At 38.5% G+C, this 25,497-nt stretch overlaps 7 protein-coding genes across 7 annotated transcripts; 3 read left to right on the top strand and 4 right to left on the bottom strand.

Moving 5' to 3' along the window:
• Window positions 1–439: 439 nt before the first annotated feature.
• I206_106714 (uncharacterized protein) lies at window positions 440–4,394 on the bottom strand (the record flags this gene model as incomplete). Its single annotated transcript, XM_070203385.1, has 12 exons — window positions 440–519; window positions 606–792; window positions 887–990; window positions 1,046–1,261; window positions 1,322–1,394; window positions 1,458–1,576; window positions 1,651–2,320; window positions 2,385–2,493; window positions 2,554–2,651; window positions 2,756–3,315; window positions 3,442–3,756; window positions 3,845–4,394. The coding sequence occupies 12 exons, from the start codon at window positions 4,392–4,394 to the stop codon at window positions 440–442; spliced, it is 3,081 nt and encodes a 1,026-aa protein (XP_070059486.1).
• A 375-nt stretch (window positions 4,395–4,769) lies between these two features.
• I206_106715 (uncharacterized protein) lies at window positions 4,770–8,277 on the top strand (the record flags this gene model as incomplete). Its single annotated transcript, XM_019159090.1, has 12 exons — window positions 4,770–4,802; window positions 4,869–5,298; window positions 5,361–5,452; window positions 5,515–5,552; window positions 5,614–6,796; window positions 6,867–7,041; window positions 7,100–7,171; window positions 7,237–7,328; window positions 7,401–7,500; window positions 7,579–7,676; window positions 7,762–7,902; window positions 7,990–8,277. The coding sequence occupies 12 exons, from the start codon at window positions 4,770–4,772 to the stop codon at window positions 8,275–8,277; spliced, it is 2,742 nt and encodes a 913-aa protein (XP_019007762.1).
• Window positions 8,278–8,847: 570 nt separating this feature from the next.
• Window positions 8,848–9,594, top strand: I206_106716 (uncharacterized protein; the record flags this gene model as incomplete). Its single annotated transcript, XM_019159089.1, has 2 exons — window positions 8,848–9,211; window positions 9,314–9,594. The coding sequence occupies 2 exons, from the start codon at window positions 8,848–8,850 to the stop codon at window positions 9,592–9,594; spliced, it is 645 nt and encodes a 214-aa protein (XP_019007761.1).
• Window positions 9,595–10,633: 1,039 nt separating this feature from the next.
• I206_106717 (uncharacterized protein) lies at window positions 10,634–12,026 on the bottom strand (the record flags this gene model as incomplete). Its single annotated transcript, XM_019159088.1, has 5 exons — window positions 10,634–10,987; window positions 11,123–11,407; window positions 11,496–11,549; window positions 11,621–11,869; window positions 11,943–12,026. 5 exons carry the CDS (start codon window positions 12,024–12,026, stop codon window positions 10,634–10,636), a joined length of 1,026 nt encoding a protein of 341 aa, XP_019007760.1.
• A 538-nt stretch (window positions 12,027–12,564) lies between these two features.
• I206_106718 (serine/threonine-protein kinase SSN3) lies at window positions 12,565–14,737 on the bottom strand (the record flags this gene model as incomplete). Its single annotated transcript, XM_019159087.1, has 10 exons — window positions 12,565–12,673; window positions 12,733–12,813; window positions 12,889–13,056; window positions 13,122–13,182; window positions 13,245–13,394; window positions 13,458–13,770; window positions 13,883–13,987; window positions 14,184–14,503; window positions 14,559–14,599; window positions 14,655–14,737. The coding sequence occupies 10 exons, from the start codon at window positions 14,735–14,737 to the stop codon at window positions 12,565–12,567; spliced, it is 1,431 nt and encodes a 476-aa protein (XP_019007759.1).
• Window positions 14,738–15,235: 498 nt separating this feature from the next.
• On the top strand, window positions 15,236–19,190 carry I206_106719 (uncharacterized protein; the record flags this gene model as incomplete). The annotated part of the gene is made up of 10 exons (XM_019159086.1): window positions 15,236–15,460; window positions 15,519–15,664; window positions 15,726–17,344; window positions 17,399–17,469; window positions 17,523–17,786; window positions 17,844–18,019; window positions 18,081–18,253; window positions 18,316–18,605; window positions 18,705–18,979; window positions 19,079–19,190. 10 exons carry the CDS (start codon window positions 15,236–15,238, stop codon window positions 19,188–19,190), a joined length of 3,351 nt encoding a protein of 1,116 aa, XP_019007758.1.
• Window positions 19,191–19,595: 405 nt separating this feature from the next.
• On the bottom strand, window positions 19,596–21,904 carry I206_106720 (uncharacterized protein; the record flags this gene model as incomplete). The annotated part of the gene is made up of 15 exons (XM_019159085.1): window positions 19,596–19,640; window positions 19,728–19,849; window positions 19,910–20,079; window positions 20,148–20,275; window positions 20,353–20,457; window positions 20,532–20,621; window positions 20,680–20,703; window positions 20,774–20,794; window positions 20,861–20,918; window positions 20,977–21,140; window positions 21,213–21,287; window positions 21,368–21,466; window positions 21,567–21,631; window positions 21,698–21,717; window positions 21,801–21,904. 15 exons carry the CDS (start codon window positions 21,902–21,904, stop codon window positions 19,596–19,598), a joined length of 1,290 nt encoding a protein of 429 aa, XP_019007757.1.
• Between the last annotated feature and the right edge of the window lie 3,593 nt (window positions 21,905–25,497).

Raw genomic sequence — 25,497 nt, forward strand, 5'->3', positions numbered from 1 at the left:
TGAGTTTTATATCATTCCTCTTACTATACATCTACACATGTACCACTAAATAATCTTAACATCACGAGCCATCACAATAAGAATAAATAAACTAACCTTCCTTTCAATTATTCTTATCAAACTATATTTCACTGATGAACATGACGTAAAGTGACATCATTTTTATCTCCTTGAAACGTTTATTAGTGGCATATTACGTTGATGATTTTATCTTATCATTTTGGAAAATTGTGATTCAATTTATTGATTTTACATTCCTTCATTAATGTTGTTCTTCCGAACAAGTGAATAGAATGGTACAATATACATGATTTGATATTATGCATTTACAGTATGATTTATGCTCACTTCATGACTATTACTAATACTCATCATTCATTCTTTAATCTACCTACACCAATTCTTATTTCCTCATTTTAGATCCTGAAAAGTGAAAACCCTACCAAGGTTTCCAACTATCACTTTTTCCTCCATTACCTGACAATTCATTCGTTATAGATTTATGAGCAGTCATAAGATCTATTAGAAAGGTGAACCCAACATATCATAAGCTGTCAATCCCACGTTCAAAGTACTCCTTTGTATACTGATGAAAATATACTTACAATCTGTATAACTTAAAGCATCATTATTACTATCTTCTACTAATTGATTAGCAAATTCAATTTCCATTCCATCTAAATTTTGTCTAACAATTATAACAGGTAAAGAATTATCAAGTATTCTTTCTAAATGAGTTAAAATATTTCGTATTTGAGTAGATAATAAAGTTGGTAATTTCGGTAAAGATGTCTTTTTTGTTTAAAAAATTAACCAAATTTCCATTAGTACAGATAATTTTTTTAAAAAAAAACCCCTTAAAATTAGAAAAGAAGAAAAAACTTACCATTCTTACATCAAGATCTTGTAAATTATCAACTCCATATAAATCATCTATTATTTGTGGAGATACAGCTGAACCAAACCAAATCATTGCTACTTCTCCATTACCTAAATTACTTTTATCAGCCTGATTTTCAATCTAACTGACGTTAATAACACTTACTCAAAAGATATGCTCCTTCAGCTACCATCCAACCATAACTTGCTCTCATAAATTGAGGTAATTGTAATTTACCTTTCTCATCAGGGAAACCGATTTTTTCGTTCAAATCGTGAATAGCAAGTAATCTGGGGTATAGTAAATTAATGGTCCTGGTAGCGGAAAGAGATTTAAATTGACGCATATAATGAACCCGTACATCCGAAGTTACGTTCCCTCCTATATAACACATTGCTCATCAGCTACTGTCAACAAGTGAATCGATGCATCTCGACTTACCTTTCAGGGGTTTCGACTTCAGCATACACAATGTATATAACGGCAACAATTTGAATCCCTCGGGTAAGATCAACTATCAATGATATCAGCTTTTGAACTTTTATTTTCCGGATCTTGTCACATATTGTCAACTTACTTGACCTTGCTGTACAGCCGGTGCGCAATGTTTTCGATACATCAGTAAGACTCGATTACATCGTTCCGTCAGGGCTTTCTTGATATCCCTTAAAGTTCGAGTAGGCATTTGAGAGACGGCTAATAGAAATCATTATAAGCATTCAACCTGAAATGATTTTCTTTTTATATTATTCGGAAGAAATGAGACTTACCACCTTTTAATAAAACACCAACTCCAGCTTCTTGATCTGCAAATTTGAAAATATTTCCAATTAAACCAGTTACACCAAACATCATATTTAATAATCTAACTTTTCTTTCACCAGAAGAAGTTGTATAAAGAATTGCAACTTGTATATAAGCAGGTTGTCTTTCATCTAATCTTGAACCTTCATGTTTTAAAACAGCTATAAATGATTTTTTAGAATCTAATTGACCAAATTCTAGATCTGTCATTGAACGTTGATAAAAATTTCCAATATGATCTGAAATTCTAATTCCATTTGAACATCTAATTCTAATTGAAACGTTATATACTAATTCTCTTTTTAAAATTAAATCTTCAATTTCTGAATAAAGTAAATTACGATCTCTAGGTGGTGAAAATTTAGGATGAAAAAATGTTTCACCACCTGTAATTGATGTTATATGACCTATAGAAGCAACATCACAATATTGTTCAGGGAAAACAAAGATATTTGTTCCAACTCCACATTCTGCTAATTCATCTCCTAATTCTCTCCAAAAGTTATTAGCTGGACTGAAAAGGTTTTTCTCTTTATCCGTATTATATATGGTTGGATCTTCTCTCGATTGTAAAGCACCGGCACCATGAGTTATCAGTCCTGATACGAATAAATTGATTTGACCACCTCGCATTCGCTAAGAAAACCATCAGCACTTGACCATTGCGTCGCTCTTGAATCGAAAAATATATCCGACTCACCAATCCAGCCAAAGCACCTTTGACGGCCGATCCAGCTGCTACTCTATTACCTTCTTGACCGTTTTCCGCTATTATAGGTAGAAGATCCAAAAGTGCTACAATCTGGGTCCTAAGTAACACAATCATCGTCAGTCGGGTACTCGTGTTCGCAACACACGAGGTCACTCACTTCGATTCGAACGGATCTACCAAGAATCCCGATGTGAACGGAATAAACATATCATCCAGATCTGACACAATCAGTTGCGTAGGAGCAGAGAGATTGGACTATGAAGGTGAGTGACACCGAGTCATTAGCTCATCTCCCCTTGATATTTCAATTATATCACTGAATCGCGTGGAAGATGGATCGGTTTCCGGAGTTTACTCACAGATAAATTCCAGAATCCAACATGTTCAGCTACACTGATGATCCCAACCCTTTCTCCTTTGCCGATCGTTATTTCCTCTTCTTCTTCGTCCTCTGCCCCTTGTCCATTCGCTTCTGTTCCATTCTTTTGTGATTTATTACCATAAAGAGCTTTCTTTATACCTTCACAGACTTCTCTCACGATTCCTCTTTGAGCTGATGAAGAGCTAACATCAATAATGAAGACTCTACCAATTCCATGAGGTTTTCTATACTTTTTGAGCTCTTTCGCTTTTTCTTTAGCTGATAAAGCAGGTGAAGGACCTCTATTATTATGTTGATCTTGTCCTAATGAAGCTTGAAGACCACCCAATAGATCTGCTGCTGTTGAAGAAATTGCATCTGATGCACTATTTCCTACATCCGTAGCTACATCAATTAGACTACCTGAAGGAGGTGGTTGAAGGGACCAATACGATTGACCAACAGATAGATCAACGGTACCAAACTGTAATTCTGGTCTAGATTCGTGATCTAATCTCTGACCATTTGGTGCTAAGTGACAGAAATATGTTGGAGAGACTGAATCAAGACAAAATTGATCAGCGTCGTACCCATATTACGTGTCCAGCTCCAGGATAGACAAACAAGAATAAATTATGCCGATAATATGCAACACAGACAGCTAAAACGGTAATTTTGACTCACCGACATTCACTCCTCCACACAGATTACAGTTCCATTTCCTACCACCATCCACAAATCTGCACCAAACATTTATATAACCTCTACATTTTTCGCATCTTGGTGGGCCATCATCTTCCTCCCCTAAATACGAAGGGGGATCAAAAGCACTTTGACCTGAATTCCAATTTGATATTGTCGGAATTGGATTCTCGTCATATCTCAATGGAGCGAAAGGGTGAACTATCAATCCGAAAGGCAAAGCAGTTGTATCGAGGAGTTGGGAATTGGAAGGAATGACTGGTAGTGTTGCTCTAAGATGACGAGGAAGGGAATTCCCTAAATCATCCCCCTTAAATCAGCCCCTAGATTCTCCTCATCTTGCAGCTCCAATGAGCTGAGCTGCTATAAGTGGATATGGACTCACCCTGATCTATAGCTCTGTAGTCTGTTCCTACAAGGGGTACTAAACCTTTTGTCTGACAACTAAAGAAATCTTCATCATCATATAGATTCTGATCTAACTCTTGAGCTTCAACAGGATTTGGTACTTGACTTGGATCAATTCTTACTCTTGGACCAGTAAGTTGTGGACCTGAAGAATGCGGTGGTGCTTGAATATGATTTATAGGTTGTTCGGGATACCTTTGTTGTTGATTTTGTGGCTGATGTTGTTGTTGTTGAGGGTGTTGAGGATATTGTTGATATGATGTTGAAGGATTTGGAGCGTATTCACCTGTAGGTGCTACATTCCTTCCTGATACATTGTGAAGTTGAGGAAGATAATTTGGATCATTATATCCTCCTTGTGTTTGTTGTTGTTGTTGACCGTAGTATCCTTGTTGAGAATTGGATTGTTGTCCATAAGAAGGTTGTTGTTGCTGATAGTAGTCTGGTTGAGATTGTCCTTGACCTTGAGATTGCTTAGCAGGGGCAGTCAGACTTGGATCGACAGCATATCTCGATCTAGGCGGCATTGTACTGTTGGTTAGGATATCCTGCCTATTATATATTGTCAGAAAATAGAAGAGTATTAACAATAATAATTGAATGATTTAATTTAGATTAAATGGACACGTCACGTCTATTTAGTGCAGGCCATTAGTATTCGTATGCCGTTATCTGACACGTGGTATATATTTTGTATTTAGCTAGTGATCGGCAAGACCCTTACCCGCAATTATATAACTAATAATAAATGACGAAGTAAATTAATTAGCACTCTCATAGCCTTATCTCTTTCATCTCATATCTCACTACATTCCATTCCCAGGTTCATGTACACTTACACTTAGTATAAAATCATATTCGACCTCATGAGATTCTTGGAAGAGTTTGATAATAAACCCAAAATGGCAGAATCATCAAATCCAAATCTCACCGAGGTAAGTTTAACTTTCACACCTGTCATCGCCACCTATTAACCTATCACAACGTGTGCTGCGATTTAGAATCGACGTTCCACCTCATCGGATACTTCTTCCCTTATCAATATATCATCAACTCAAGCTCATTCTCCCGCAACAACAAATACTTCATTTGATCACGTTTCAGATCATCCATTAGCAGCATCATTGAAGGATGCGAGTAACAATGGTGGAAAAGCAAGGTTACTTTATTGTAAATCCCATGTATCAATACACCCAACTTCATTCAACAAGGATAATATCTCAGGATATTTGGGTATAGTAGAAGTAGATCATTCTACTCCTCATTCACTTGCTCCTAATCTTGAATCCAGCGTTGAAAATGGGCAAAAAGAAACTCTAATTACGTGGGTACCGAATGAATTGCTAGACAGGATGGATGAGAAAGATAGACAAGGATATAAGACGATGGAAGGCAGGACTTTAGCGCAAAATGCAGAAGAGGAAGAAGACGGTTAGTTCATCGAGATTGATATCGCTAGGGACGTGAAAAGCTGATCTCATGACCGATCACAGGCTTTGTATTCGTTTCCTTGCCCCCGCCGAAGGGAGAAAAATATGCTTTTTCAATTCCGATAACTAGTATTTATAGTATTCTCGTCTACCCTGTGAGCTTGGCCGTGCATTCAAAGGCGGTCTGTAACCAGCTGACCTTGATGCTATCCTGTAGCCAAGTCTGTCCCATTGGTACGGCTCGGCTACATTCAAGTAAGTATTATATCGGATTTCAGGTCGACCCTACAAAGCTGAGCACCTGTTGAATATTTAGCCTGATGGGCGGTATATCCCTTCCTACTTTATACTTCCACGACGATGAATCTCCTTTACTCGCCTCACCCAATCCACCGAATCCACTACAACCCTTACCTCGCGCCCAATGGGGATTCCCCCCATTCCTCTCGCTTCTCGAATCTCGAGCTACATTCGTTCGGTCCCGCTTACTGACTTCGAAGAAGAATATGGGCGCAGAACTGTGGCTGGTGAATCCAAGTAAGAGTGATAGAGAAGTGCACGAAGCCGGATTAGAAGAAGAACCTGAGACTGTACCTATTCAACGCAAACCTGCTCAATCCACTCAGCCAGCGCCATACCCTCCTAAACAAACATATCCGAATTCAGCCGTACTGAACACAGCTACACCAAAACAAACACTTATGACTTCTTTATCGAATCTAACGAATTTATCGAGAAAAGCCGCCTCTCAAGTACTGTCTCATCCGTTGGCTCAACCTGTTGTACCTCACCTCCCACCTGCAGTTCGATCTCTGGTCAACGTGCCGGGAGAATGGGAAAGGACCGGTCGACTACCTCCCAAGACTGGTAAGAAAAACAATGCCGATGTGGCTAGCGAATTTGAATCTGCGAGATTGTATTTAGCTAGATGGGCTAGGGTGGTTGCTGAAGAAGGTGAAAAGGCTAGAAGAGACGAATTGGCAAGTAAAGCAAGAATACAACGTAGGAAATCTGCAACTTCTCTTTCAGCATCTCAATCAGGTTCTCTGTCTCCTGTTGAAGATCTAGAAAGTTCACTCGGAGTTTTCTCGATGTTACCTAAATCTTACTCTAAACGACCGATTCCAAACCCTACGAGGACTCCACAACACCCGATTACGGCAAGAGAATGGGAAAGTTTGTCGGCTCAAGGAAGAGATGAGCTTTATGTTAGGAGAGAAATCTTTAAAAGAGGATTTAGTGATTCTTCAGAGCCAGAGGAAATTAAAGCAAGAAAAGAAGGATGGGAAGTTCTATTGGGAATTATACCTTGGCAAATTGGTGGTCTAGGAGGAGGAGAATCAGGAAAAGAAAAGCGAAATAAGCAGAGAGAAGAAGCTAGAAGAGCGAAACGACAGGTGTATGCAGGATTGAAAGGTAAATGGAGGAAGGAAGCTGCTAGAGAAGATGAGGTTAATGGAGGTAGAGAAGATTGGCGAGAGGAATGGCATAGGATCGACGTACGTGATTTGTTCATTCCGGACCATTCTGCATGAATGAGCGCCAGAAGCTGATCCTCAAGTTCGATAGGTTGATTGCAGACGGACTGATCGAAATCAAGCTATATACGCTGTACCTTCTTCAGCAGCTCATAAGGGAGATCACGAGAAAGAAGGAGGAGGAGCCAATACTAGTTTAAGACGAGGCAGTTTAGGTGCAGATAGTCAAGGGGAAGAAGAAGAAGGTAGTGCGGCGGCTTTGAATCGTATGTTTACCTATTTTGCTAACCGACTTCACAGCTGATCACAGAGAATCTTGAATAGCTCATATCGCAGCGCTAAGAACAATTTTGATGACCTATCATACTTATTCTCCGGAGTTGGGCTATGTACAAGGTATGTTAAACGCATCAATATACTTAAAGTGTGCATCTCGTGGGCTAACCGAATTGAATTGATAGGAATGTCTGATCTTCTGAGCCCTATCTACGTGGTCTTCGATGCGAATGAGGCAGATGCGTTCTGGGGTCTGGTAGGAGTGATGAAAATGATGGTATGTCGTCTCATACCCAGCTCATGGGGCATGCGAGATATGATTATAGCTTATTGTCGGGCTATAATGTAGGAAAGTAATTTTTTGCGAGATCAAAGTGGGATGAAAAGAAAATTATCGACTTTACAACAGTTGATCAGTGTTATGGATCCTGAGTTATATGCTCATTTGGGTGAGCTCAGTATTTCAATCAAGGTTCCGTGACCTCTTAACATAGAACAAGGACTGATTCGCTGTTCATTGTATATAGAGAGGACTGATTCTCTGAATCTCTTTTTCTGCTTCAGATGGATACTAATCAATTTCAAGAGGGAATTCAAGTTTGAACAGGTTATAAAGCTTTGGGAGGTGAGTCATTTCCTTTTCAATTGCTCGATCATCAGAGGTCTTTGAAATAAGATAGAAGCTGATGCCATTTTTTTTACCTTATTAGGTACTTTGGACCAATTTTTATTCCGATCAATTTGTTTTATTTGTCGCTTTGGCCATTCTACAATCCCATCGAGATGTTTTGATTAGATATTTGACTGAATTTGATGAGGTTTTGAAATACGCCAATGATCTCAGTGGAACTGTGAGTCTTATTTCCAGATAATGATTATGTCTTCTCCGTGTATGTCGGAGGTTGAATGAGCGATAACACTGATATTTGATGACTTAGATTGATCTCGATACCACTTTAGCCCAAGCGGAAGTTCTATTCCTCTCTTTCCGATCTTTAGTGGAAGACCTCGATAAAGAGAACGCTCAATTGGATGAAAAGAATAAAGAAGGTTTAAGACATCGAAGAATTAATTCAGACGTTACTGGATCTTCATCATCTGGGAAAAAAGGGAAAGGAAAGGAAAAGTCGGATGAGGATGCTATGGAAGAGGAAAGCAAGAAGAAGGATAGAAAATTCATTTCGGATGATTTGAGAGGTCTGTTGATCGGTTGGAGGGGCTCATAGGTGCTTGCGGCAGTGGCTTTTGAAATCTGATCAGACGGTTTGATTTCATACTTTGTGCAGCGCGAATGACGATATGAGGTGAAGTGAAGTTGAAGATTGAAAACATTATGAAAGGTATGATAAGATGGAATTTGTAGCTTTTTCAGTGATTTATAGTTGTAGGATTTAGCATGGAAAATGTATTGTTATGATTTCGTGCTCATGAGCAAACACGAGCTGGGGTTTATATACAAGACATTATGAAGTAGAAGGCTAAGTATGGGAAATGATACCATGAGATTATGGAGTCATAATTCCACTCGAATAAATGAATTGGACATAGAAAGTGGAGGTGAATTCTGGAGTTATTTATACTCGCGTTGATTGTCAATGCATCATTAATATCTTTATTTGCTCTAAATGTAAATACTCATAATCAGTCAAGTTAAGATTGTCCAATGGAATAAAGTTTAGCATCAATACGAATACGAAAGACGAACATTACTCAATAACAAGATAGATCTTTAACCCAATTTCTGTTTTTGATTGTTTAACTTTTACTATATTCAAGCATAATTGTTACTTTCAACAATGTCTCGTAAAGGAATGACAAAACAACAATATTCAACAGGATTAACATATATTTCAAATAAACCTAAATTTTTACAAAATTTCGGACTAGAACAAAGTTCTACTACTTTTAATTCTGAAATTGAAAAAGAAGAAATTAATGAAAGACAAAATAATATACCTTCTAGACCAAAAGAAGGTAAATGGTCAAATGGATCAGATGATGAAAAAGAAAAACAACAATTATCAGAAGAAGATGAATGGGAAGAAAATTTTGGTGGTGGTGGTGGTGGTGGTAATTTAAATGAAGATGGACCTCAAATAGTAGTTTTAAAAAAAGGTAAACATTTAAATGAAGATGAATTTAAAAAATTAAGAAAAAAAAGTTAGTTATTTCATTTTATTTCATTTTTAACATTAAAAACATTATAAACAATTAGAAAGGAAAAAAAAGCTAATATTTTATTAATCCGAAATATTCTAATAGTAAAAGGAGAATCTTCTTTATCACCTCCTCCTATATCTAATTCAATTAATTTAAAAGAAAATAAAAATCAATCAAATTCAAATTTAATAAAATCTAATAAAGGAAAAATAATTAATAATTCAAAATCAAATTTAAATAAAAGAAAATTAGTAGGAGTAGGTAATGAAGATTTAATTGAAAATATTGAAAAAGATGATAATAAAGAGAAAGAAAAGAAAAATAAAAATAAAAAACCTAAAAAAGGTATGTTAAGTTTTAATGAAGCAGAAGGAGAAGAATAACAACCTTAAAAAAAAAAACTTGAGAATTGGAATGAAGAAATAAGAAATTATGAATATTGTATATTTGTATAATGTAAGTTGATTCTTCTCTTTTAAGAATTTGTCGTGCATCGTGCATCGTAGACTAATTGTTGATTTGATAGTGAACGATATTATAAGAAGCTAGTTTACTTTCAAATATGAAATAACTAAATATCCAAATAAAGTTGTATTTCACATTATGATGTACTGTACTTATATGAACTCATATCTACATCTTGATTATTATTGCCTTAGCAATGATTTGTCCGAAAAGTCTGTGCTTCAGAAGACTAGTACTTGCAATAAGAATAAATCGACAATATCAGATACAACATACTTCCCTTTTCCCGAACCGCTTTGAAATCATTCCTCCAGCTGGAGAATTGAATTCATTAAAACGATCAAATAGTCAATACCGCGATTAAAGTATCAAACAGATCATTTAATGGCATTAAAGCTTTTGTTTGATTGAAATCTATTCTTTCGAACAAAACATTTAGTGTTCATTTGCTGAGAGTTCTAAAAATCAAATTTCAGTTGATCAATTCGATTTGATGCCTTGATATTACTTCAATGCGAAACATTAGAATTACGAAGGGTATTTATAAAAGCTTATTGGGGTGAAGGAATTGAACCTGATTTGATAGAATTAATCTTTCGTTGATATGACTTTAATCAATCAATCAAATAAACAACTGAAGAATGATGGCATTGGGAGAGGAACAGTATTAAATTTGAACAATATTGTTCCATCACCGTTGAAGTTTGAACGTAGAAAAGGACGATGTTGATTTCCATCTTCATCTTGAATTTGCTCGAGTCATTAATTCGCATCCACAGACAACGCCTTATTGGGAATGGTTTCGTCAGATGGATTTCCATTGGCAGTATTTTCACATACACTATCCAATTCTCGAATACAATGTATATATCCAAAACTCAGTCTATACCATTATAATTTCAAAAGTCATTATTAACTTATGGACCCCAACAACGAGATCAACTTGAGCTTAGCAAATTACGCCTCTTCCTCCACCGCTTTTCCTTTTCCTTTATCAGAATCCCCATTCTCTTCGATAACTCCACTTCCACTTAAACTGGAACTGCCAGAGACAGGACTTGATGTTGAAGGGGATGCAGATGGACTAGGTAATTGCCAAGCTGGTATACCTTTTCCTCTAGGAGTCAATAAAGCATTCGCAGCGGTAGTTGCAGAGCTAATTCCGGCTCCAGAAGATGGAGATGAATTTCCATTATTTTGAATTGAATTTGATTGACCTTGACGAGCGACTAACAGAGTTTTAAGTGAACGTAATTCGTTTTGTAAATCTGATAAGGCTGAAGATTGAGAAGCGGAATATTTTTCAATTAACTGTAAAGTGGTCATAACATAAGCGACATTCTGTACGATAAATAATCTGCTAGCAGTTTCGATTTGACAGGTGACTCGTGCAGATAGTAATATTCAGAGGCAAGGGATCAGTACAGGTAGTTGTATCAAACTTACTTTAGGTACTAATTCTCTTACACTTTCAACTTCAGTCCTTATATCTCTCATTTCTTCTCTCCATTTATCTTCACTATTCTTAACATTTTTTAAAGAATCTTCTACCTCTTCTATAACATTATTAACTCTTTCTTTATCTTCTTTTATTGAATCTTGTAAAGCAGTAGTTTGTTCAGTTAAATCCGTAAGTAATTTTGAAGCTTCATCATATTGTGATGTAAGTGATGAAGAAGTATCTTGAAAAGAAGTTGTTGAAGGAGGTTGTAAATGGGGTAAAAGGTATTTCTAATAACGTTAATTAAATCAATCTCCATAAATCAAAAACCAATTTTCAATTTATCTCAAGAGGAAATATGACATTTTATAAATTTACCTTAGCTAAAACTGATAAGCCATAAACAACACCACCACTTATAACAGCCATAATCTATTTCATTCATTTCAATTAGTATCCCATCATCTCGATATTATATCTAACGACTATAGAAAAACACTCACAAATAAATCTCTCCAATCTCGCTTTGGAGGTTCTGGAGGATATATTAATCTTTGTCCATATCCATAATTATTTGAAATTTGATTATTATATCCATATTTAGGTGAAGGATCTTTAGGTCTTTCTGGATTTTGTTCATCTATAATTGAATTTCCATTAGAAGCTTGAGATAAAGCTTGTTGAATTTCAATTTCATTTAATCCTTTTGATTCTAGAAATTGAATTCTTGATGTAAGGGTAGATGAAGCGACCTACATCACATTTATTTCAGTCAATCTTTAATCTGTCTAATGAGGAATGAAGAAGAGAATTGATTGAACCTACCTTAGGATCATTCAGAAATAAAACTGCATTACGAATCAACTCTTGTCTGTTCGTTGATGATGATGATGAGGATGATGCTTCCATAATGTACGTTTGTGCTTGTATTGATTTTACAATTTCGTATTAGAGTTAATGAAGAAGTATATGAAAGATGAAACGAAAGTGAAGATGATGATTGACGATTTTGTCGGTTAAAGTCATGTAAAGGCAACCGGAGAGCAGAGTTCCAAGATACCTCAATTACCCAAAGTGGCAGTAGGAGAACCATCATTTCCAGGTTTCCACTTTAATTGTCGTAGAGAAGGTTGTTTTCAGGACACATAATTCACGCATATGTATTGGTAGAGGGCTCAAATCCGCTCATAGGCTGGCGAGTACTTGTAAAGGAAACTCACACAAGGAACTCAACGGTATAAATATATGACCGAATCCTGCCTTCTTTTGTGTTCTTATCGAGCTAAATTTCACATCTGAGGGGTTAATACAGATAGTCAACCCAACGATAAGATACATGCAGTACACAAATATTACAACAAACAGGTAAGACCCCGTGATATACAAGTTATCTACCTTATGACATATATCGTAATCGATATATCGATGCTCGTGATTGATAACTCCATTACATTCTAGCTTTCTTCCTTGGTGGAGGTTGTCCAGTAAGAGTTGCACTAGCTGGTCGGAAATTACTACTTGATGGTAATCGAGGATGAGCCATTGAGGGAGGCAATCTAATCATGAGTGGCAGAGTCAGGCATGTCATACTATCATTGGATTGGAGTATACTTACGATCCCATCTTGGCATCACCATTATCTTCATGAGTTACCCTTCGTGTTGGATATGTAACAGAACTTCCTTCGAATACACTCCTGAGTGAGAAAATCAGCATATGATATGGTTAACCGGACGAAGCCCAATCGAATGATTGAAAAGGATTGACTTACTTTGCTGCTACGCCACCTTCTTCTTGAAACCAAGGATGCGCTAGAGCCTCTCTAGCAGTCAGCCTCCTCGCAGGATCCCATTCGAACAACCTTGTAAGCAAATCATAGCCTTGCGAGGATGTCGACCGATGTTGATACCACGAAGGAAGGGGATTTGGATTAGGATATCTGCCACGTTATCAGTCGGCTGATGGTTCTCGTCTGAGCATGACAGCTGATTATGAATCACTTACGGCCCTGACGACAGATAAGTCTTATACTCCGGCATATGTACAATACCAGGCCACTGATCAGCTATACCACAACATCATCAGCTAACGATATCTACAACCCGTATATACGGAAAGCTGACGAACCTTTGACAGGACCTAACACTTCACAAATTTTGCCCATCTGATCACGTTGAAAAGGTAATTGTTTTTTCCCGTCCATCTTTGCTTCATCTCCTTTAAAGATCGGTCGAAGAGCCAAAAGTTCCGCATAGATACAACCAATTGCCCATATATCTACCAAATAATTCAGCACAAATTCCACAACCGCTCATTCAGTGAGGTGGGGTGATGACATACCAACTGCAGCAGTATAATGCTTTGCACCTAATATTAATTCTGGGGCTCTATACCAAATAGTAACAACGACTTTATCACCACCGAATAAACCTCCTTGAGCTAATGGTTTATGCCATAATCTAGCTAATCCTAAATCACCAATTTTGACTACACCTGACGAATTGACCAAGATATTTGCCGGTTTCAAATCACGATGTAAGCAGAAATTAGAATGAAGAAAATGTACTCCGCATAAAAGTTGATGTAGGAGTCTACGTAGAGTTGGAGAAGGTATAGGTGTTCGAGTTGTTTGCGAATGATGATGGATTATTTGCTACAGGCCATTCTTGTCAGCCTATCCTTGTAACTCGAAATACAAAATAAGAGAAATGTGAAAGGTGTAGGTTAGATGTGTGCATGGTAGAAGACGAATCCGGGCAACTCACTAAGAAATCATGTTCCGCATATTCGAATACCATGTAAATAGCTTTATCTTCCAGTATAACCTCTCGTAGTGCGACTAGATTCCGATGATGCAGTTCTCGATTAAGCTATATGCGGTACGAATCCGTTAGCTTGGGCGCTTGGTATGGTTGACCAGGAACGGTAAGAAATGGTGATTGCACAAAACATGAAACGGCAGGTGAGAAATTAGATGGAAACGCTGGATGCAGATTGAAAAGGCCTTTTACATGTAGAGTAAAAGGCAAGGTGAATGACGCATCGGAAAGGGGCGGTTTCACTAACCATGATTTCCCTCGCTCCAGATTGACTTATCCCAGCATAAGTCAAAACATCCCCTTCTTTATCAGGTTTAAACTTTTTGATTGCAAAAACATCCCCTTCTTTTGCAGGTAAATCACCTGGTCTCATACATAATTCCGGGTTATTCAATGGATCTGAAATCGTTGCATTGGAAGATGATATTGATGTTGTCGGTGATGGTAATTTATCTTTCGGTATCGATAATGCTGCTCTAGCTGAAGAAGGTAATGTTGATTTATTCGTATTGCCCTTGGATGCTGGAGAAGGTAGTAGTACTGCTTTATATACTCGACCATAGGTACCTAATATACACAGCGTCAGCTCTACAATCAGATCCTAATAAGAATTCTAGATTACCTGAAGATATGAAACCAAGTATCTTATACGTCTTCAATACCCTGCAAACCTTTAATCAGCTAAAATACGATCTAAAGGAAATAAAGGTTAACTCACGTCCTTCGCTCTCTATCCCTCTTAGCCCGGTAATAGTGCATCGGATCTAGCATAGCAGCTGCTGTAGCCCCCGTAGCTACCATATTCATGTCTGCCTCCTTGCTGCTGACTATCTGATCACCCTACCAATTCAGATCTGTCTATACAATAGTTCCCAATGATCAATAGAGCTATACTTGTGATAATTGTGATACACCGTAAACCCGGAACATTACTTAATCGTACCGATTCGGGCTTCGGAGGAACCACGTGGCCGGAAGGCGACTGATTTTCATTTATTTATTTTCCCACGGGGTACCTGTATGACTCATTTCATGCACGGAATCAAATCAAGTTGAGTGATATTCTAAACCCAAGCAGAGTAAACAAACAAATAAATAAATAAACAAAACATCAACTACACTCAAATACACTGAACATCCTCACAATCGTTACAATCATCAAATCAATCTCAAGCATAAGTGATCACTACACTATATAGGAGATCCCTTTGCCATAGAGTTACTGCTCGTGCTTTGGCAATCCCGGAGAGATCACAGAGTCCGTAAATCCTAGACATTCGTACTCTTGCTTTGAACAACATGTCGATTCCCGCCAGATCTCCTAGGGCTTCACGCAAATCTATATCACTTGGAGAGAAAGACCTCAATCTCGATAATGTCACTTTACCAGTTACCAACAAGGAATTCAAAGCTAAGAAGCGAGGTGCCGTCAGTTTCGGCGGAGAAGGATTAGGTGAAGGAGCGTTCCAAGTTGGAAAAGCAGGTGCAGGGTTGAGTCCAAGAAGACAAGCTAGACGAATTGCTGTGAGCTTCGTGTCTCGCTTCCTCTTGACGGACATTCAAGCTAACCATGCAAAAATAGCAACCACGAAAGTCTATTCTCAAATCTCTATCATCCAAGAATGACGAATCGGAAGATACAGCTCAATATGCTCACACAATAGCATTCTCCGCTTCTCAGACGATGTTATCCAGACGAGTTAGTTTTGCACCAAATGCACATGTCAGGTGAGTTCAAGCTAGCTCGCGTTAGTTGGGGATTGTAAGGCTGAGCCTTATATTGGTTCAGGATGTTCGAGAAGAGCCCAATGATCATGTCGCCTGACGGGACCCCTGCCGCAATAATCACCCTGCCTCCCCCTTCGTCTGGTCCACGAGCGTTCATTACTGCCATTCCTTCTCACTCACGTCGATCCTCTATCCAGAGCATCGGTTCTGTATCCAAGCCAAATATATTCGCCCCGTCGATATTCGAAGGAGAAGGTGCATCGCAAGGAGAACAGTCAATGGAGATCGAGGAAGATGACGAGTCAGAAGATGAAGGCATCGTTCAGATGGGAAGACAAAACAATGGTCAACAAGTAGATACTCTTCTTGGTACAGAGCAAGCTGATGGAGACAGCGATGAAGAGCTGGAAGAAGACGAGATGGACATGGACATAACGCAAAATATATATGGTGGAATTGTCAGACGTGCATCTATGGCACCAACCACCGTAGGCGACACGACCATCGATTCCGATGTCACAGAAGAAGCCGATATTACCACGCGATCTGATGAAGAGAAAACAATGGACTTCACTATCGCTGTTGGTGGTTTGTTACCGCCTCAAGCGCCTAAGGGGGCACATCCCAATCGTCAATCGATAGGCTATACTTTCCCCGTCCCAGATGGCTCGAGCACTCAGAATTTACGACCAGGAGAAGCAATCGAAGGCGAGGTAGAGATGGAAATGGAAGAGACAGTTGCTTTCGGTGGTATCATCGGTCCCGACGATTCGATCAGCTCCGGTGAGGATACAATGAACAGTGAATTAAGAGAAAAAACTATGACTTTCACTTTCAACCACTCGGTGGTCCGTCCGCAGGAAGATGAAGAAGATGACGGTATGGAGATGACCATTGCTCAAGGTGGAATCATCAACCTCCCTCCACCGTCACCATATCCTGCTTCCCCAGGTAGATCACTCGCATATCCACCTGTATCGCCAGGAAAAACTCTACCTACCAATACTCGACCGATGTCAGGTACACCTTCTTTTGCCAGACATACATTATCCTCCTCTCAAAGATCGAAAGATAGGGAATCGATGTTGACTTCGCAAAAGAGAAACGTATTTGCACCTTCGCCCAGTCCTACCAAATCGACTACTCCCAAAAAAGCTGGTATGCAAGTAGCTGGAGAAGTAGCCAAACGCTTAAGTTTCGGTTCGGCCAGTCACCCCGATAGCGCAATATTGAAACGGACTAGAGAAGAAGAAGATAGCCCTTCCAAAGGCGAAAGCAAGAAGGGCAGATCGAATGCAGGCATGGAAAATAACGTAGAAGAAGTATTTGGAGGTACACCGAAATCTGAACCCCCTGCGAAAGGTCGGACGTCCTTATTTGGTTCTGGTTCTAGGCTTTCACTGAATGCCCCAAGAGCCTCACTGGGTACGCCGATGCGAATAGCTAGAAGTCCAGCCAGTCTACGACAAAGTTCGGTCAGAGTGGCCGACCCCGAACCTGAACCAGAGCCTGAGCTTGAGCCTGAAGTAGAAGAACAAGAATGGGAACAACCTCAGAATATCTCCCTTGCCGCTTTCCTGGAGATGACTGGGGTGCAATTTATGGAAGGTTTACCGGGTTTGAATAGGAGAAGGAGCAGTGTGGGGAAAGGTATTTTGGGCCAATCGTATTCTGGAGGAGGTGAGCAGTGGTTTACGCTGGACATTGATTTGTCGCTAATTCGTACTGGTGCAGAACGTGATTTCGCTTTACATGAGTATGCTGAAGCTCAAGTCAACTCCATTTTCCTCAATATGTACACCTGGGTAAGCTATCTCAGACTGGTGTTCGAGCGCCTTGGCTCATGTTTGTATTATAGGCCGCCAACAAATTGCGAGAAGATATCCGAACGGGACAATCGGAATTGGATTTATTCGAATCTAGATGCGACGAAGATTCTCCCCCTGTCATCCAGGAATATCTGAGCGCTACGGACGAAGATAAACAACTCTTCGAGATGACTTTCAAGTCTTTCAAGACTAATACTCAATTGAAAGCAAAGGAGATGTGGTACGATTGGAAATTACAGTTAATGCAAACTATCAAACCAGATGTCGAGGGAATGCTGGAAGGGATGCAAGAGGTATGTTTAGACCTCCATACTTCCATTGTGGCAGCTAATGTTATGATGATGCGATAGGATAACGATCGTCTGACTGCTCTGCGAGAACAGACTGACTCGATCTTACCTGATCTTAAGGCTAGACAAGCTGCACTCCAAGCTGAATTGGAGAAAGAAAGACAGATTGTAGCTGAGATTGCGGAATGCGATCAGCAAGAACTGGCTTCTCTCAAGGAAGGCATTGCCGAACAAGGGTAAGTTGATTTCATTCATAAACCTTGGTTATGCTCTGAGCTTATGATGAAAACCCAACAGTGCTCAAATCAACATATTCGGATCCGAGTTGGAAGAATCGACCACTAAATTAGCCGCTTTGTCCAGCAAGCTGGAGGAATTGAATAGTACCAAGAGAGAATGTGTGAACGCAATTCAACATGCTAAATCTCAGTGTGATCAATTCACAAAATCTGATGCAATCAGATTACGAGGTGAGTTATCATTTAGTCTCCAAGTATGCCGTTTTGAAGCTGACGGTGAAGTGTGATATCAGAGGAATACAATTCAATTCAGCATTTACATCTTTGGAGACCTATAAAAATTCATGCCAATTTATTAGAATTAGAATTCGATAATGAAATTTCTTTAACATTTAACTGTTCTAATTATATAGTCAATTTATGGTCAGCTCAAATAACTTATTTGTATGATAAAGCTCAACAAAATAAAAATGGTCCAATCGTTAAACCTAATTCACAAACTCCAACACAAGGATTATTTGCTATGTTAGAAATTGCAATTAGAGAAATGGTAAAAGCAAAAACATTTGATACTTTATCATCGGTAAGTTAAAATTCTTCTTTTATTATCTTGTGATTATGAAATAAATAGTCATCATATGAATAAAAGAAAAATATTAATTTAATATTCTTTTTTTTTTAGTTTGTTCAAAGAATTGGTCAACTTTGGTCTGTTTCACAAAGAATTAGAGCAGAATTACATTATGTTAATTTTAGATATCCAATTAAATATAATTTAAATGATTCAAATTATTTATTAGCAAGTATTTCAATTATTTTAAATAATTCGAAATCAAATTTAAATATAAAATCAAAAATTTTAATTAATTTTAAAATTACACAAGAAACAATTTGGGAATATCCTGAAAATTTAAATCAAACTGATATTGAAATTTTAAAAATTTATGGTAAAGCAGAGTAAGTTTTTTTTTATTTTTTTTTTTTGTTTTTTTTTTTCAAAAAATCCTCAATATTAATGATTAATTATCAATGTTAATAATTTTATATTTACTTCAGTGTTAATTTACTTAATTCAATTGCAAAAGAAACTATTTCTTCTTCAACACCTCAAGGATGTTTAGGTACTTTTTTACAAGTTTGTCTTAATGTATCTGAACAATATATTTAAGATAAATTAAAAAATACATATTTTAGAAAAAAAAACACAAAAAAGAAATTGAAAAGGTGATCTTGAAGTATTTATCTTTGGTTGTATTATTATTTATATTAATTTTTTATCTCAAGCAATATTATGGGTTTTTAGGTATTTTTTAATTAATGTATTTTCGTCTTTCTTTTTTCGTATATTTCCATATTAAAGATCAATTGGACATTTCATTTTTTTTAATCCATACTGAATTGAATGAATTGTAATTTACGGATTATTATGCCAATCCTTCAATATAGAAATTTGATATGCATGAGATATATCTTAAAATACCAAGCATAAATCCTTCATTAACCTTTTTTCTCCAATTTCATCTTATTCTACATCCGATGCACCAAAATTCACTTCTTCTCTTTGCTTGATGATTTAGAGTTCACCTTTAACTGCTTTTGAAACGGATTCGGCAAAGTACTATATACATACGCAAAACCGGAATTTCAGCAATTATTTCAATTCAATCTTAAGTTGAGAGTATATGCCAGATAGGCGCTTACTCACGTCAACATTGTTAGCGTTCAAACCAGCCATTGAAATTCGACCATCTCTTGTAAGGTAAATAGAAGCTTTTTCAGCAAGTGCATCTACTTGTTCAGCTTTAAGACCAGTGAAAGAGAACATTCCTTTGAAAGTAATCGATATCAGTTGTGTTACCCTGTCGATTAAACGTAATGATCACTTACCAATTTGCGATTTGATATGTCCCCATTCTCCAGGTGTTTTCAATTCAACGAGTTTATTATATAATCGCTCTCTCATTTCGATAATTCGATCAGCCATACCCTTAACTTCGATTAACCATTCTTCGGTCAATTCAGGGGAAGAAAGGATAGTGCTGACGAGTCGAGCACCGCTACAGATTTGATGAAATCGTTAGCCCCTGAACGTAGTGGAGATGATGAGAAGAAGAAAGACGCTCACTGTACAGGAGGGTTAGAATAAAGAGGTCTAATAAGGATTTTCAATTGAGAGTCTACTCTAGCTTTCTCCTCCGCAGACTCGCAAACGAATGAGATGGCTCCTGCTCGTTCCCCGTAAAGACCCATGTTCTGCAAATATAAGAGCTTAGCTTCTACCCTTGCGCGCAAAGGCGAATTATGTCCGCTGGGATAGTTGTCTTACTCACCTTGGCAAAAGATTGACATAAGAGGATTTGATGACCTTGTTCAACAAAGTATCGGACAGCAAAAGCATCTTTGAGGATATCACCAGAGGCGAAACCTTGGTAAGCCTGCATGAGATACGTAAATTCAGTATTCAGTACCACACAGGTAAAATCACGAGCTCGTATGCAGAATGACTGACCATATCGAAGAAGGCGAAGTGTTTCTTCTCCTTTACGAGATCAGACAATTCCTTCCATTGAGCCTCGGTAGGGTCGATACCGGTAGGGTTCTGAGGAAGCTCGTCAGCAGACTCTCGACAAATCCGATGCTGCATGAACCTGACTTACATGAGCACAAGCGTGGAGAAGGATCTGCGAATACGGTATACATGGCATCAGCTATGTGTTTCTTCGAATAGTAGGAGACAGGATCGTCACTAACAATTGAGCCTTCTGGGGCAGCCTGCGAATTTCATGAGAACTATGAGCTTATTTCTTTTCTCGCGAACCACAAACATCCACTGCTCACCTTGATATCAGCTTTCATACCCTCGAAGTCAAGTCCGACAGTGTCTTTGTTAAAGTACCTGTTTTTTGAAACCTTGTTAGCGTTAAGTCCTAAGAGCTCACGAATCCCCAGCTTACTTGTATTGTTTTACTTCAAGACCCGAGTCTTTAGAAATAGGGATATGGTTTCCCCATGTTGGAGTAGGCAAGTAAATGGTCTTGGCTCCTGGATAATGTCTAGCAAGGAATGCAGTACCAATTCTAAGAGCACCGGTACCTGAGATTGATTGAGTGATAGCAAGCTGAAATATAGTCAGTCTTTCTGCCCCCCAGCATGCAATATCTGCAGTCATTGAGATTAGCCTGATACTCACTCTCTTCTCCACGATTGGTTTTGAGTCTTTTCCATAAGCTAATTCAGCAGCAAGTTTTGTGAATTCAGCAAGACCCTTTGAAGGGACATATTCATATCAGCCTGATTATGATTATATTTTAGACTATGGATTTGAAAATCCGAAGATGAACATACAGTGATAGGAAGGTATTCTTTGTCTTGCATAGCATCGGAAAGGATTTTTTCGGCTTTCTTTACGGTTGGAAGGACGTATGGTTTTCCTTGACCATCTCGCTGTAAGATTAAGATTCCGACACAACCATTAGCTACAACTCACCTGCTCAAGTATTGACGAGGAGTCAGGAGAGAGAGAGATTGACAAGAAATTACATACATAAGCTCCAACACCGAGGTTGATCTTCTTTGGGGATTTATCTGCCTTGAATTTCTCGGTAACACCTATTCATCAGTATTGAATTAGCTACGCGTCCAGATATCATTCTATTGTTGTTGTTGGTGACCTACCAAGAATGGGATCGGGGGGACTGCGATGACATATCAATCCATGATTAGCCTCATATCAATAATGCGATCGACTCGAATCAAGGTATTCGATCGGACGACTTACCCGGCAGGAACGTTTGCCCATGTTGAAGCGGCAGCTCTAGCAACTGGAAGTACAGTTGTTCTAGGTGTTCTAGCAAGAAGAAGTCTGGATGTTTGAGTGAGCATGATGTTTCAATTGGCTCTTTTGGGTATTGAAGTTGAAGGAATGGTTGAAGATGATGATGAGGGTGACGAGGATGATGATAGTAATTTAGGATGATATGGGGTAAGGAGGGGGATGAATTGGTTAATCTCTTAGATTGTATGCGGGGCCAGTAGTACTCATAATTAGTTAGTTACTTTATGACTCGTTTAAAGTACGCCCGGAGAAAACCGGAAGAAATCCCGCGAAGTGAGCTTATGTAATCATTGATCAACCACCGCTTAACTTGCTATTTAGTACTAGTACAACTAAAACGGTGAAAGAATATCTCCGCTGTGCTGGAGAGACTTGACTAAACAATTAAAGACTTATCTTATCTCTTGACGCATGGTTATAGAGCTCTTTCTTGATATGTATGCTGGCCAAATATAAGTGAATCCCAGGTGATAAGGTGATCGCGATCGTTCAGTGATTAAGCGATAAATTCGTTGGATCTAGGCGAAACTAAGTTGTCTCAGCGATTGGGCTGACCAAAAGGCGAGAAAGGATTATACGACGAGGAGAACATGTGCGTGCTGCTAGCAGCAGTACATGTCGAAGTGACAGAATCAAGGATCTGGTCGACAAGATCTTCAACGAGTCATGCAGTACGCAGTCTATTGATTGAAGTTCACAATTTGCATGCCAAACTGCGAGAGATTCACAATATGCCCGTCCATATAAACGGGTGATAGCGAATTGCCCAGTTTGACTTCTGAGAATTGAGTTCGTCCTTTAAGAAGTTCCCGGATCAATGACATATAGCTCAAAGCATGTGTAAATCAAAAGGATCATTCTTGCTACTTAGGTAAGTAGTTTTTGCCTTTCGTCCTCGCGCATTGTCGCATACAGGTAACATCGTGCCGCTGAAGTTCCAATCAGCGACACCACTTGCTTGAGCACTGGTCAATTGGCATACTATTACTTCCGAGACAACTTCTTTAACTTCCAATCGAAAATTTTCACAAATTTTCTGCACACACATAGTGAGACTCAGGACGTAAACGTATCGAAATCAGGTGATTAATGAGGTTGTTCCTAAGATCAACCTGAAATTCAAGCGACTCAGTATCGGGTCAAAGCGAAAATCATAAGCCTATTGAGCGATCGAGGTCTACCGAGCGTTCGGAATAAGCAGCAAAGTTCATTCGGTCGTTTTAGGTTAATTGTGAAATTTGATTCAAGGAAACGCAATATATGGGGACGTTCCTTCGCACGGATTGTGGACCTTTAATTAAGAGGTCTTCACACAGTAGTTTCCATAAGCCAGAATCTGCGAATTCGGTTATGGTGACGTATAGTTCAAGTATAGCTTGAGATTCATGTGAGGTTTGTCAATAATATGTGCAGTAGATGTATAGCATTCAGGTATTAGGTTTATCAGGACCTCTGAGAAATCGAGGACATAAAGGGATGCAAATTTTCAAAGGCTGAAAATCAGGCGCGAGTAGCGTTTATAATATGATACAAGGATTTAATCGATGATGAAAGGGGTCGGTTGGTACTCTTCTAATTCTACGCGAATAAACGGGAAAGTCGTCTACCTTCCTTACCTATACAATAACCTCATTTTGCTAGCAGATCATGTGAAAATTGGGACCTGAGTATGAAAATCAACCGATTAACCGAAAGCTTTATCAAGGAATAGTAACAAGCGAAAATTACAAAACGGCTTCTCTTTGTGAATTTTTAGGAGGATCAAAATCTATAGAAATTCCAGTAACGACCCTAAGCACATGTCTCCCTTGTCCCTTAAATCTCCGGAAATTCTCTAAATATTCAATGTGACATCATTTTTCTCAATTGTAACGGTTTTTTTGAAAATAACGTCCTGATTGATTCATCTTCTTGTACCTAGCACCAAAAAATCACTCTAGCAATTAAGCATATTCTGATTCAGCTTTGAAAGTTCTCAGAACACATGGAGTAAAGAGAATTACAACCATTTGAAGCGAAGATTATTTTTCTCATTTTATGTAATAATTAGCGTGGGATTCTTTTGTTACTATTACACCATATGGTTCATTTGTAAAATTCTAGATTTTTAGAAAGAGGTGCTGTGTAACGTTTTTTGATCTTATCAGGATTTTTCAACTAGCTTATTTTCGTGACGGCAAGTAACGGTATTTAAAAGATCGCCGAAATATGTAACGAAAGATATCTTCGAATTCGTATGCTCTGCTCTAATCAATCAAGCACGCACGCACAGAGATGATCCCGTATCTTATGGCTTGTTAAAAGGCATAAATTGATGAATTACTTCCGAAATTGTGGGATTGTGAAAAGCGGAATGTCCGGCGAAAATGATTATCTTTTCACAAAAGAATATGCTTGCTTCGTACGTATATGATACAAGTGACTTTGAGATGTGTGGTTTATTTCGGGACGAAATGGATCTACATGTGATTGTACCTACGTACTTAGAACGTAACTTTTCGTCAACGAGTTTAACGCAAGTTGGTTGATATGTTACACGTCCAAAATCTGCTATCGTTGACGGCACCTCAAATGAAGGGATCGAATCCATCACTCTTTAGCTACAATAACAAATTCGCTATGTTCCCTTACCCTCGGAGATACGTACTAAATCGATCATTTCGGATCTAAGAATTTCCCGACTAACCTTCCTTTCGTACTTGATCCATGCGCATGCTTTAACAAGCTAGAAGCATTTTACAAATTGATCAACGTCACAGCCAGAAACTGGAAAAACGCGGACGCATCAGTCTAGCACATATAATGACTTGGTCCAGAGACAGATGACCCTCTTATCACCAGTCGGGCTCTAAAGAGTCTTCAGTCTCACTAGCAAATATCCGCGCTATATTCGCAGACCGCAGGTATACTTACTGAGGACTTAGAATACATCCGAAAGTAAAGACATACAAATAATCGTCAGATAACCTAGGTGGCACTGACCTTTTCAACCGAGTCCTGATGACAAACTAGTTTTAGAGGACACTGACCCTACAATTGTAAATGAGATACTTACTGTAGTTTCACAAATACGTGGTAAAGTCGTTTTCTTCGGCCTTGATGGTTGTCAAAACACGAAACTACGCTAAGAATAAAATTGTTCTGAAGAATGATCGGCATGACCGATTGGAATTTGATGGTTATTTACCCTTAATTTTCTGATTTGATGTGTATCTTCAAGGAGAAAAAGCTGGGTTTAGTGTTTATAACTGAACCGCTATAGATATTATACTTGGTGTGATCTACTGACCAGCTCGACTACTAGCCATCAACAAGTGTTGTATCTACCTGACGGAAGACCGAATGTATAGATCATCTCAAGGAGATATCACCCTATCGTAATTTGTCGATGTTGCGGCGACTCTCACTCGAACATCTGAAGTCTTGACTCGTACGATCATATCTTCACTAGGGAATTTTATGGAAAAACAGGTTGATGTATCAGTGCGTCGTCCTCTACTACAGAAGTGGCCATCAATCGAGTTTTACATACGCACAGAGCATTGAAGAACTTGAAATACAAGATCGTAACATCGCTACTACCACACTTAGGTTCCCACATTGCAAATCGTCATCAGCAATGATAGATTGAACATAGGAT

Source organism: Kwoniella pini, chromosome 9, assembly GCF_000512605.2.
Source record: "Kwoniella pini CBS 10737 chromosome 9, complete sequence".
NCBI classification, from domain to species: domain Eukaryota; kingdom Fungi; phylum Basidiomycota; class Tremellomycetes; order Tremellales; family Cryptococcaceae; genus Kwoniella; species Kwoniella pini.